This window comes from Centroberyx gerrardi, chromosome 9, assembly GCF_048128805.1.
Source record: "Centroberyx gerrardi isolate f3 chromosome 9, fCenGer3.hap1.cur.20231027, whole genome shotgun sequence".
NCBI classification, from domain to species: domain Eukaryota; kingdom Metazoa; phylum Chordata; class Actinopteri; order Beryciformes; family Berycidae; genus Centroberyx; species Centroberyx gerrardi.
In genome coordinates this window covers 31,669,327-31,681,412 of record NC_136005.1, presented here as the reverse complement: position 1 = coordinate 31,681,412, position 12,086 = coordinate 31,669,327, and the positions used below count along the sequence as shown (strand labels likewise).

The 12,086-nt window shown below is 39.0% G+C and overlaps 1 protein-coding gene across 3 annotated transcripts in view; it reads left to right on the top strand.

Moving 5' to 3' along the window:
* The window catches only part of LOC139924043 (desmocollin 2-like protein), a 374,665-nt gene that overhangs the window by 23,647 nt on the left and 338,932 nt on the right, over positions 1 to 12,086 (top strand). For 2 of the 3 annotated variants that reach the window (XR_013505113.1, XM_071914957.2), the window contains exons 12-15: positions 4,531 to 4,749; positions 7,357 to 7,578; positions 10,611 to 10,720; positions 11,461 to 11,769. Coding sequence is in view for 2 of the 3 variants with exons in the window: in XM_071914957.2 (XP_071771058.2) it covers positions 4,531 to 4,749; positions 7,357 to 7,578; positions 10,611 to 10,720; positions 11,461 to 11,769 (860 nt within the window). In the remaining variant the exon portion in view is untranslated. The remainder of the gene's footprint in view (positions 1 to 4,530; positions 4,750 to 7,356; positions 7,579 to 10,610; positions 10,721 to 11,460; positions 11,770 to 12,086) is intronic. The other variant, XM_071914958.2, reaches the window with a different exon arrangement.

Genomic DNA, 12,086 nt, shown 5'->3' with positions numbered 1-12,086 from the left:
ATTTTGTTTACTGACATCACCTTACAGGATTTCTGGGTAATAAAGTCTTTCAAACTTCAAACATTCAAACAGTAATGTCCCACTGCCACTTGGGGCTGCCAAGTAGCCATGTGTAGCTTTAAAATGTGACTGGAGAATTGATGTGCAAGGTATCTGTGAGTCCTTAAAAAGTCTTGGGAGCATAAATAATAGGTACATGAATTAGAAATTATAAAAATAACTTAAAATAACCCTGAGATTTTCTTTTTTGTTCCTTAGACATAGCATATAATACTACTACACAACTACTATACAACAGCTTGGCTGATTATAAATTGAACTTTAGCCCAGTATTGTTTTAACACATGTATGAGCAGTGGCAACATGCCCATTCACTGACTCCCACTGATTTCTAATTTTTTTTCTTTCCAGGATATATTTATCTTTTGCAAGTATAAGATAAGATAAGATAGCACTTTATTAATCCCCTTGGGCAAATTCATATCCTACAAATAACAAAATTTTAAGATAATATTATTTGCTTCCAAGAATATAACATGCTAATAATAATAGGCTTGCAGATGATAGGCTAAATATTTTTGATTATGAAATTTCAAGGATGTATCTTTACTTGAAAACATTTCTGAAGGCTAGCCTGTAGGCTTAATGCCAAACTCCATGAAATGTCTGTGGACTGTAGCCTACATACACTAGTATACGTAATCCTACTGATACATTGCAGATTTAGACTGGGTTTAGTGACAGTCTAGTCAAATATAATCTTTGTCATAGCGCAATAAAACAATAGGCTGTTGTACTTTAAATAGGCCGGGCATGATAAAGCCCTGTGATAGGACTGGAAGTCTGTGATAGGACCACTTTAGTGATCGACACTGACTTTTATGACTAACTGTCCTGATTCTGTTCACTTCGCGCTTTGATACAGAACAATATTCTATGATTCAGTTACATATACTTTATTATTGAATTTATCATTTATTAAAATTTCCATGAAATGCTTGTCATTATTTCACATGTAAGAAAAAGCTGGCTATGCTTGCCTGTTTTATACCTTTGTCCCTTGTAATCTGAATGTACCTTTAGAATGGAATGGAACCAAAATGGTCAGTGGGATGGGCAGGACTTCAGATCTGTTTAGTACCATTATCAGACACATTGTTTTTTTGGCTCATATTACAACCATGACTGAATAGGCCCTTTTCACACACATGGCTGCCATATTTCATAGTGTATAACACAATACAGGTGTTGTCACCAACATATCTTTCTGTTTCTGTTGTCAGACGACTGCGCAAGTAACTGTGATCTAGGGTCACAAAATGCTAACTAGCTAACCAAGGTTAACGTAATTTCTATACTGTTAGCATTGTGTGACCCTCGATCAAATCGCTTTCCTTATAGTTACGCAGTCATCTGACAACAGAAACAGAAAGATATGTCAATGACAACACCTGTATGGTGTTATACATTATGTTGAAACACAAAATAAGTGATTATAGACAGAGTTATGGGTGACAGAAAGTTGGCTTTTTAATATTGCTGGCAATGGTGAGAACCAATCTATACCCTGCGGAAGTACGGCAGCCATGTTTGTGAAAAGGGCCTATTACTTAGAAACCAAATACTTTGTGGACGCGTGCTGGTTTATTTACGCGACAAGTTATGCGACTAAATAACTAAATGTGTAGGATATACTTCCAAAAGATAGAGATAAAATTATTCAACATTCTCAGAGCAAGTGATACTGACCAAGAGAGTCCAAAATAGAGTCTACAGCAACTGGATGATATTGAAGCTATGAAGTAGCTAGCTGCTAACATAAGCTAACATTATGGATAGGTGACACAGTAGTGTTAGCAGGGCTTGTTGTCAACATCATGGGTTTTCCCTTCAATGCGGTTGCTTAATCCTTTAATGTTGACCTTGTTGGATTGGCCTCAAGCTCATTTCTTGATGATATTGAAGGATAATTATGGTGTATATTTAGATTTTGTTAGAAGCAGAATGTTCCAGCAGTAGACACACCTAGTCTGTTTTTCACATATCGCTTCTGGCATTTTTTTGCTTGATCGTTGCACTCCCATTATAATGATAAAAACTATGTAGCAAATTAAATACCACACCTTGCCATACCCAACTGATGCCCATGTCCAATATCTTCAGTTTGCTGCTCCCAAACTTGCATTGGGGTTTGAGCTCTGGTTGCAAACTGAAAAGGTTCTACCAAAATGATTTTTTGGAAGAAAAGCAAAAGACTAGTTGGAAAAAAACTCATCAAAAAATAATGTTAGTGTAGGATTCTCTGTGAAGCTGACCCATTTCCCTGCCATGCAGTATTTTGCTCTGTGCTTTTATATATTTATTCAACGGTAACTGCAGTGTGAATGTGCAATTATGGCTACTATATGAATGAGATATGAATGGTGAGCAGCCACATGAATGTACGTGTTGCTCGTACTGTAAGTACAGTATGTCCACATTCTTGGCATTGTTACATAATCTTGTTATTGAAACCCTTCCCCATTCCCTGTATGTATTGTGTCTTTTATCAGTACAAGTAGCTGACGGCACCTTTTAAGCTGGGGTGTACCTTATCAGTAATTCACTACATGTTGACTATTGTAAAGGTGTGTCAGGTAGTAAATCTCCTCTGCATTTTTTTTTTGCTTGTGTGTGTGTGTGTGTGTCTTTGCAAGTCAAATCTTCCTGGCTGTCTGTATCGCTTTGTTTGTCCCTGAGCAAACCCAGTGATGGATATTTTATCTTCATGTGAAAGTGCCGAAAATGTGCAAGGGAGAGCATTCCTGTGGTGCAGCGATGCATCCTCCATCTCAGCTGTCAAAAAGATAATGTGCATGTTGAGTCAGAGAAACTTGTTTTCCCTTGTTTTTCTCCAGCAACGCCACAACCGCCACCTCCTTTCCTTACTATTCACTTCCTTTTCCAAGTCCTGTCCTCAGCACCTTATTTGTTGGGGGTGGGGGAATGGGTGTAGGGAGTGTGGGTGGGGGGTTGAAGCAAGTGGAACTACAAAGCTACAAACCAATTGTAACTATAATTTGTCACAGTTACTGTAAACATTTGATAAAATCAGTGATTACTTAGAAATATGGTTGAAGGGGAAAAGGCATGCCTGTCAAAAGTTTGGGGACACCACATTTGTCTTTATTTTTACCATTTTCCACATTTTAGAATAATAGTAAACATCAAAACTATGACAAACACAAATGGAATTATTTTAGATTCTTTAAAGTAGCCGCCCTTTGCCTTGATAGAAAGGCAAAGGCTTTGGAAAGAAATTCATACACAGGCATCAACTTCACGATTTGTATTTGTCTAAGAAACAAATTTCAAGCATTTAAGCATAAGCCTTTAGATCAAAATGGCTTTAAGATAATGGAAAACGTAGTACATTCAATGAGGTGTCCCCAAACTTTTGATGGGCAGTGTACATTGTAAAATTATAGACACTAATAGACTTGTACACCAGGGTTCAACCAATATGGCTTTTTCAGACAATTAAAGTATTCAGTTTTTTCAGGGTCAGAGTGGAAAAGCCTGATCAAATCTGATCAAAATACCTTTTTAGAATCAGTTGAATCAGCAGTTTAATGTTTTTTCCTATCACCATTACTGCCCATGAAAAGTCTAAACCCACTGATGTATTTGCCACAGTCAGAAGCTCCTACTGTCTGTTGTACTGCAGGTTTGCCTTACCTTCCAGAAGTCATAGACTCCAGTTAATACAGAAATACATTAAAATAGCTCAGAGACATAATGCTGCTTTGACTAACATAATCCATCATTTTACACTTGTATTCTTTCCTAACATGACTTTATAACGCCACAATATTTGCAGTTGCAGTCTTTCTGCTGGAATGCCTCCCACACTGCCTTAAGTTTTATTTTGCCTCGTCACTGCCACCACAAGTAAGTAACAATGCGCAGTAACTGAAAAGCGAAACTAGTCCCCTTTAAACTTGATAATTTGCTGCTTGATACAGTCATTTTAGGATAAACTGCAACACACATGTTGTTCAACATTATGTATTACGTTAGTCAAGGCAGCAGTCTGTCTCTGAGCTGTTTTTAATGTATTTTTGAAAACAATGGGAGCCGATGACTTCTGCAAGGCAAACCTGCAATAGAACAGACAGTAGGCGCTTCTGAATGTGGTAAATACATCGGTGGGTTTAGACTTTTCATGGGCAGTAATGGCAATAAGAAAAAAAACAAATAGGTGTTATCCTTTAAGGGCTCACTGACCATATCCTGTTTTTAATAAAAGGGCAATATCGGCTAATCAGTTTGTCAAAACTCCAAATGGAGGAACCACAGACTAGCACCAATGTTCAAGGTTGATGCACACTGCTGTTTGTATTCATTATTATGATCATTAGAGAAGGTCTTTATAAATGGAAGTAGCATACGTACAGAAATGTACAGATACTGCAAGTGGTACTTCTTCCTCCTTGGTACATTTTCAGCAGTAACATTTTGAAAGTAATCTTCCTACCCGTTGTCTCCGAGGTTTGAAGTCAGGCATCGGCACAGTTACGCTGCTGATCGACGATGAGAACGACAACGTGCCGGTGGTGCCGGGCGGAGAGCTGGTTCTGTGCGAGGAAGAGGAGGGGAAGATGGGATCTGTCATCGTGCATGCCGAGGACGGCGACCGCTCACCATATTCTGCCCCCTTCCACTTCCAGCTGCCTGGAGATGGGAAATGGAGTTTAAGAGATGCCACGAGTGAGTACATTGCCATACAGGGGAGACATACTGTATGTTGGCTGTTATCACAAAGACATTTTTTTTAACCCACATATACCTCTCCAAAATCACATAAACATCTTTTATGTAGGTTATGCTTGCCTGTTTCACTTTGGTATAAATTCTTCAAACAGTAGACATGGTTGGCTATAACTTAGTAGGCTATTCCACACAGTTTCCAAGTGTATACAGTCAAATCATCAGGATCACACAGTTCTATGAAAGATCTTTAGGATTTTTTAAAGTTCTCTATGCACTCTCCATTCCTGAACTTCTCACCAATCCCCAAAAACGCTGGGTTGCTGGGGGTGCAACAACTGCATTTTTGCATTTTTTTTTTTAAAATTGCAATAGAGATAGGCCTATGGTTGCAACAAACAAGATGATGTGGTAGTGCAGAATCATGGCTGTAATTCGTTTGGTTAAATTTGATAGAGGCAGGACAGGAAACAAGTTATTGTTTTTATCAGAGAAACTCTAGATAATCTCTAGGTAAACTCTGGATAATTAAAATAAGTAACAAAATAATGGAAACACGTTTTTTTATACTACAAAGTTAGTTGTATCTGCACATGTGGTTATTGTGTGAATAATTGTCTTCCAATTTAAAACTGTTGGTGTGCATCATTACGCATGGAAAACATGGTGACAAGGATTTCAATATCTCAAGGAAATGTGAATTCAAATTAAAAAGGGTCATCATCACCTTGGCTACATATTTGGGGTACCATATTCATATTTGGGGTGCATCACTTGTAATTTACAGAAGCGTCTTTGTTATCTTTTGTCATTTCTATTATTTGGGGTATTTTATGAAACAATTGCAAAAAAACCTGCAATTATGGCTATGTACTTTTGTGTAATTATTTTGTTTTTAATTTATTAAAAATTGTATTCATCAGAAAGCACCACCAAAATGCATTCTGACCTCATCCACTCAGAAAATGTTTTAGCTGATATGCAAATTCTGATTTTTTATGAAATATTAGCCTCACCATAAAATAGAAAAGACCGATTGAAGACAGAGACTGGTCAAAATGTCGAGTAGAGTTGACAGATTTAAACACTCGTTCATTTTTAACCTTTATGCAATCAGTACATCTTTATTATCTGAAATGTATACACAGCACTTGCGTTCTTTTGCTCGACACACCGCTAAGCTCTGGGCATTTGTGTGTGTGGGACTGGAGAGCAGTGATTGAAGCCTTAAAGGGGGAAGAGAGGACGTCTCCAAACACGTCTCTCTTGAGAGCGGCGGTGGAAATGGCAGCACCGCTGAGGTCCCGCATATCAGACCGAGCCGGGCCAAAGCCAACCTCTGAGGACCAAATGTCACCACAAATGTCAGGAGCAGCAGAGGAAATGTCAGCCCGCGACGTTTAGTGGCGCTTTTAATCCATCTGTGGAATTAGTTCCTCTGACCGCAGGCTACCCTAGGGCCAGCACTCGCTGCACTAACCACACACACACACACACACACACACACACACACACACACACACACACACACACACACACCACACACACACACGTTTGTCTGACTATACTTGTGAGGACCTTCCATTGACTACATTCATTCCCTCACCCCAAACCCCACCATTAACCCTCCACACTAAACCCTAAATCTTACCCTAAAATAATCTTAATTCTATTTTTAACACTAACCCCTGAAGAAGAGGACCAACCAAAATGTCCTCACTCTGAAGATCTAAAACTTAAATACACACACACACACACACACACACACACACACACACACACAGCTGTATAGTCGAACAAACAGCAGGTATAGCTGCTCTGACTCTATCCACCACTCTCTCTCTCTCTCACTCTCTCTCTCTCTCTCTCTCTCTCTCTCTCTCTCTCTCTCTCCCCTACTTACCCCCCTACTCTTCTTCCTCTCTTCCCCATAACTCTCCGTACAGTTTGATGTTTCGGGCCTTGACCTGAAATTTTTTGCCTGGTGTCGTGGAATTTCAGTCTCCAAACCCTAACTGAGCCTGAGGGGTACACTGCAAATAGTCAAGCTTATGAAGGGATTTTGTTTTGTATCCAGCAAGCTTCATTCACACAAACACACACACACACACACACACACACACACACCTACACACACACACACACACACACACACACACACACACACACACACACACACACAATTTCAGATGGTGGTTGCTGGTTTCAAGAAATTATTTTTTTCATGATAATGTAACTTGTTTGCTTGACAAAGGGAAATAGTCTTAAAGCAAGTTTCTTGTTTCATGATTACTTCTTGAAAGATGTTGTACTGGCATGACTGAAATTCACTGAAATGATCAAAATGATCTGCCAGTACAGTGAGATAATTTGACAAAAAATATCCTGTTGTAAAGTTAAAGTCTGGATAGTCTTCCCAAGCTTGACATTTTTTGCACGCTATGGCTTTTTGTGAAGCCACAGGAGACAAACCCACGCAATTGCAAATATTTTTATACATTACATTTCTAATTTAACCCTAACCATATTTATAACAGCATTTCTCAACCATCGGGTCCACATTCCGAGTATATATTTCAAATAAGTCTTTTTCCTTCTTGCCTTCAGACACGTCGGTGGTGTTGGAGCAGGCGGCTGATATGGCCCGGGGGGTGTACGACGTGACCATACGCATCAGTGATCTGCAGAATAAAGGCGACGTCCAGGTGGTGACGGTGCGAGTGTGCCGATGCCTCAGCGGAGAGTGTGTTTCTGATCGCAGCTCAGTCGGCCTGGGGGTCTGGGGAGTCCTGGCCATGCTGCTGGCCCTCGCCCTGCTGCTGCTGCTCTGTGAGTCGGGTCAACACACACACTTCAAACATGTCTCACACACATGGTACCCAGCTAACCAGATGACAATAGGCAACTGTCGCCAGTGGCTAGTAGATGCACAATGTCTTATTTGTCCATATCTTTATTGCTTGAAGAGAAATACATTATTACCACCTTCATTTTATTTTTTAAAGGAATAGTTCGCCCAAAAATGAAAATTCAGTCATTATCTACTCACCCCCATGCCAGTTGAAACTCTGGTGAGTTTTGTTAGTCCATACAACACTCCCGGATCTTCCCAGCAAGACTCTGTAGCAGCCCTCTTTAAAACAGTCTTTGAGGACCGATGTTTAGAGTTCCAAAAATAACAAAAATTAACCATAAAATTACTCTATACCACTCGTGAAGCATAACCCAAGTCTTCTGACGCCATAGGATCAGAAGTTTTATCTATTATTTCATGCAAATTGAGCCTGAGAGAGTTGCAACTGGCATGGGGGTGAGTAGATAATGACTGAATTTTCATTTTTGGGTGAACTATTCCTTTAAGCCCACTTACAACAGCGAAGCTAGAGCACCAACTTGCTCAGAAACAGGAGTGTAAGGACATAATCAATGATTTTGTTGCAAAGAAAGTTTGGTATTTGGCATTTGGAGCATGCACCAACAACAGACCACAAACAAGACATGAGATAGGAGTGCATCATTATTTTTATTGGATTATTATGATAGCTCCTGGAATGCCATTCTTGGTGTGACTTGCTTATGAATCGCTCCACATGATTGTTATGAAACATACAACAGGCCTATGAAGATTTGACAGGTGTGGTACAATATTTGCTGGTTTTGTCATTTTATGCATGGTGGTAGAGGAGAGCTTAATGTTCTATTTGTGAGAAAATTGACTGTGAAAGGGATAGTAAGAATAATAATTCATCAGTTGATAATGCATGTGCGCTAATCTCTACGAACCAGTAGTCCCTACAGTACATTTAAGAAGATGTACAAAAAAATGATTTGCGCGAGGTACAGGGATGAGGAAGGGGCCTTGTTTGTCTCAAGAATGTGACGCTCGCTGATGATGATGTTGTTATTGTTTTTGTTTTGTTTTTTGTTTTGTTTTGGGGTTTTTTTCTTTTTTTTCTTTGTTTTCTCTCTGTGAGTGTTGGGACATGCCGGATGGGCACCTACAAGTTGATTATGTATAAAGAGGATGAACATAGAGTATGTATGTATAAAGAGGATGAACATAGAAGTAATTATTTAAGTTGTATGATGGACACTGGGGTGGATAGTTGGACTATAAACAGTAAGTTCATTGATTAAGCTTAGCAAAGGGGTAGGACCAAATAAGTATTTTACTTCTTCCTACTCCATTTCGGACATGTAATATTTATTTATTTATTTATGTTGTTTATTGAGAATTTGTTGTATACGTTTACTGTTCATTTTATTGGTTATTCTTGTTTTGTTTTCTTACGTATGTGTATATATATATATATTTTTTTTTTTTTTGTGGAGGGAGTTATTAATGGAGGACACCCCATCAAAATCACCTTAAACACCCCTTAATGTTTGACTGCTTACTTTCTAATTTAATGTAAAATTCAGGGAGACAGGAACTTTCCATTAATAACTCATTAATAATCCTGTAAACCATGCACAAAAGGCATGAAAAATCCCTTCATTGCTAGTGTCTCCACGGACCAACCCATGAAACCCATGATACTAACCTTACTTTTTTAAAGCTATGTTATATTTAATGGATAATTAATGTTTAAGTAATGAGAAATTAAGGACATTTCAGGGATAAAATTAAGGGGTTTGGTTTCGTATGTTTGGGTACTGCTCTAGAGAGAGGAAAGCTCTTGCTGGTGGTGTGTAACTTGTATGTGTTCTGGGTGTAATTTTTGACCATTGACTGATATTTTGGCACTCGGGACTGGGGATGTGATTAAGGAGAGGGGGCCCACAAGGATAATTCTGTCCCGGGCACACATGGCATCACACATGGCAGTCCTGCCAATGGGAACCATCACTGGACCTCTGAGAGGCAAACTTAATTTTCTCTAAATTTAGAAAGGACACCACATCTTTTGCCAAGTAGAGGATGAGGGCAGTTTGGAGATTTAAGTGGTAATAGCATGCTTGTCTCGCCAAGGAGAGTGGTGAAAGCGATGATATCAGTCTCGCTAGAATGCCATTTCCACACCAGACACGATTTCACAAAGCGAACGGTTCGACTCAATTCACTGTCTGCAAGAAGCATCTAATTATTTGCACAGGGCCTGACAGGATAGGTGGCGATGTGAACCAGGCCCAGGATGTGACAAACAAAAGTGGAAAAAGTTTAAGATTATGCAAATGACCATGATGGTCACAGCGCAAGAATCTAACATTTGTACAAAAATCAAGTTCTCAAATTCTCCTGGTCATTCAAGATATGTTGCTAGTTCCACTTTCTTTGAATAAGATGGAGAATGAGAGAACAGCAAAATTCATGTTGGTTTTCATGCCGTCCCTCCAAAAATAATAATTTGTGCATTCAACATTATTTTTTTGCTTACGTGTAGCTAGCTAGCCTACCTGTCCCATCGCATTTAAGCCACTTAGCTAGCTAGCTTGCCAGAGTAAAGCATAATTTCAAGATTATGTTTTCCAAACATAGGATTATGCATTAGATTTGGGCAAAATGAAATGAAAAAAATTCTAAAATATAAAAAAGGTCTACATTATGCTTGATGCTTGACCCCACACATCCAGTGAAAAGTGGCGACTTTCGATAGAGCGAAGCAAGACGAAGTGAAGTGATTGTGCTTGGTACATGTACAGTTACTTAGCAAAGGTTCAGATTGTGCCCCAAATTTTGCCAAGAGTAGGCAACACATTATTCTTATATCTAGAACCTCTGATAATGTGTCAAAGACGAGATGACTACCAGCCAAAGTGGCTAGAAGAAGTGATAGGATTGATAGGAGTACTGTCATGTTATAAATGTGATGTGTGTTTAGAGCAACATTAGCAACTCCCTCCCTCTCTGTGTTGTGTAGGTATATTCTTTGTGTTTGCCTGCACCACTGAAGGAGATAAGATATACATCGATGAGTCCAGCGGAGGCATGCTGCTCAAGTCCAACACCGAGGCTCCGGGGGAAGAAGTGGTGAGATCACCTTACTGTGTCCCTTACTGGCTTACTGGTTTACATCATTTATGACTGGCTGTGAATGAGACACTCATTGTGGTTGTTTACATACCAACACTCCATCATTATTTGGGATACTCATTCATCTCAATGCATATTTTTTGAGGAAAATTACAATAATTCATAATTTATATCCAACATTTTCATATTTATGAGAAATTTACAAGCCATTCATTAAAATTCTCTTTAAAAATATAAACTTTTGTGTTGTAAGAACAAATTTATGTTTTGGAATAGAATGAAATAAAAAATATGAAAGTGTAATACCTACAAATATGTTCAGATTAAAATAATTCTGAACACAATTCCATCAAAATTAATGTATGAATTTACATAAAATGTTTTCAAAATGCCATCTTAATATTGTCTTAATATTCCATTGAAAGAAGAATTTATTTACCTTATCGGCCCGATTGGGTATATCTAATATTGCATAGAAAGAAGAATTTATTTAATCAGCCTGATGAGGGCGCTATAATTAAAGCAATATTCCACTTAGTTTTAACATCGGGGTTATTTGGCACTTGACCTTGGCCATGAAAACCAGAATATAAACTAATCACCAAGATCAGATGCAGCTGGACGAGTTTGTAGCGTTTGGATTTTTACTTCCCATTCTTTTGAATGAGGCCACGAAAATAGACTGAAAACTTGCATTTAACACGTTTGTGAACACTGATTTGTTGTTTACCTCTTAGAAATCGGCCAGTCTGCTCATGGTTCCCACCAGTGGTGATGTGGACGCTTTAGATGGCTCTATGAAGGGGGCGGGGCTTATAGACCAGAAAAGTAACACATCACCAGTTGGACCAGCCGGCCTGCAGACCATGACCCAGCAGAGCATGTATCAGTCCAGTAGGAGGGACTTCATGATGACTCAAGGCCAGAGCAGCTTCTACAGCGCCGGGCATTATGGGAACGCCAACTACAATGACTCGCTGTTTTATAAGCAGAGCCACCTCTCTGCACTGCATACCTGGGAAACCAATGGCCTCTATCTGGACAAGGTAAACCCCTGGGCCCAGTTTTTTCAACATTTTTCTCTGGTAGAATTTCAATTATCGGATTGGATTCAATCTGATAACTAGGTTTCGGGGTATTCCACTCAAACTTTAAATCAATCTTAAATGTTGGTCGTAAAAAGTTGGTTCTGTGTTCTTTAAAACTGAAAAGCAGAGTTTAGTTTTGATGCTAAAAATCAGGATAATCTTAATCCCACAAGAAGGGTGGATTCAGTTGGATTCAGGTGGATTATATGGAACCAAGAAATTGTAACTGGTGAGAATGTGGGGAAATACGGCCTATAGATCTTGAATATAGATTA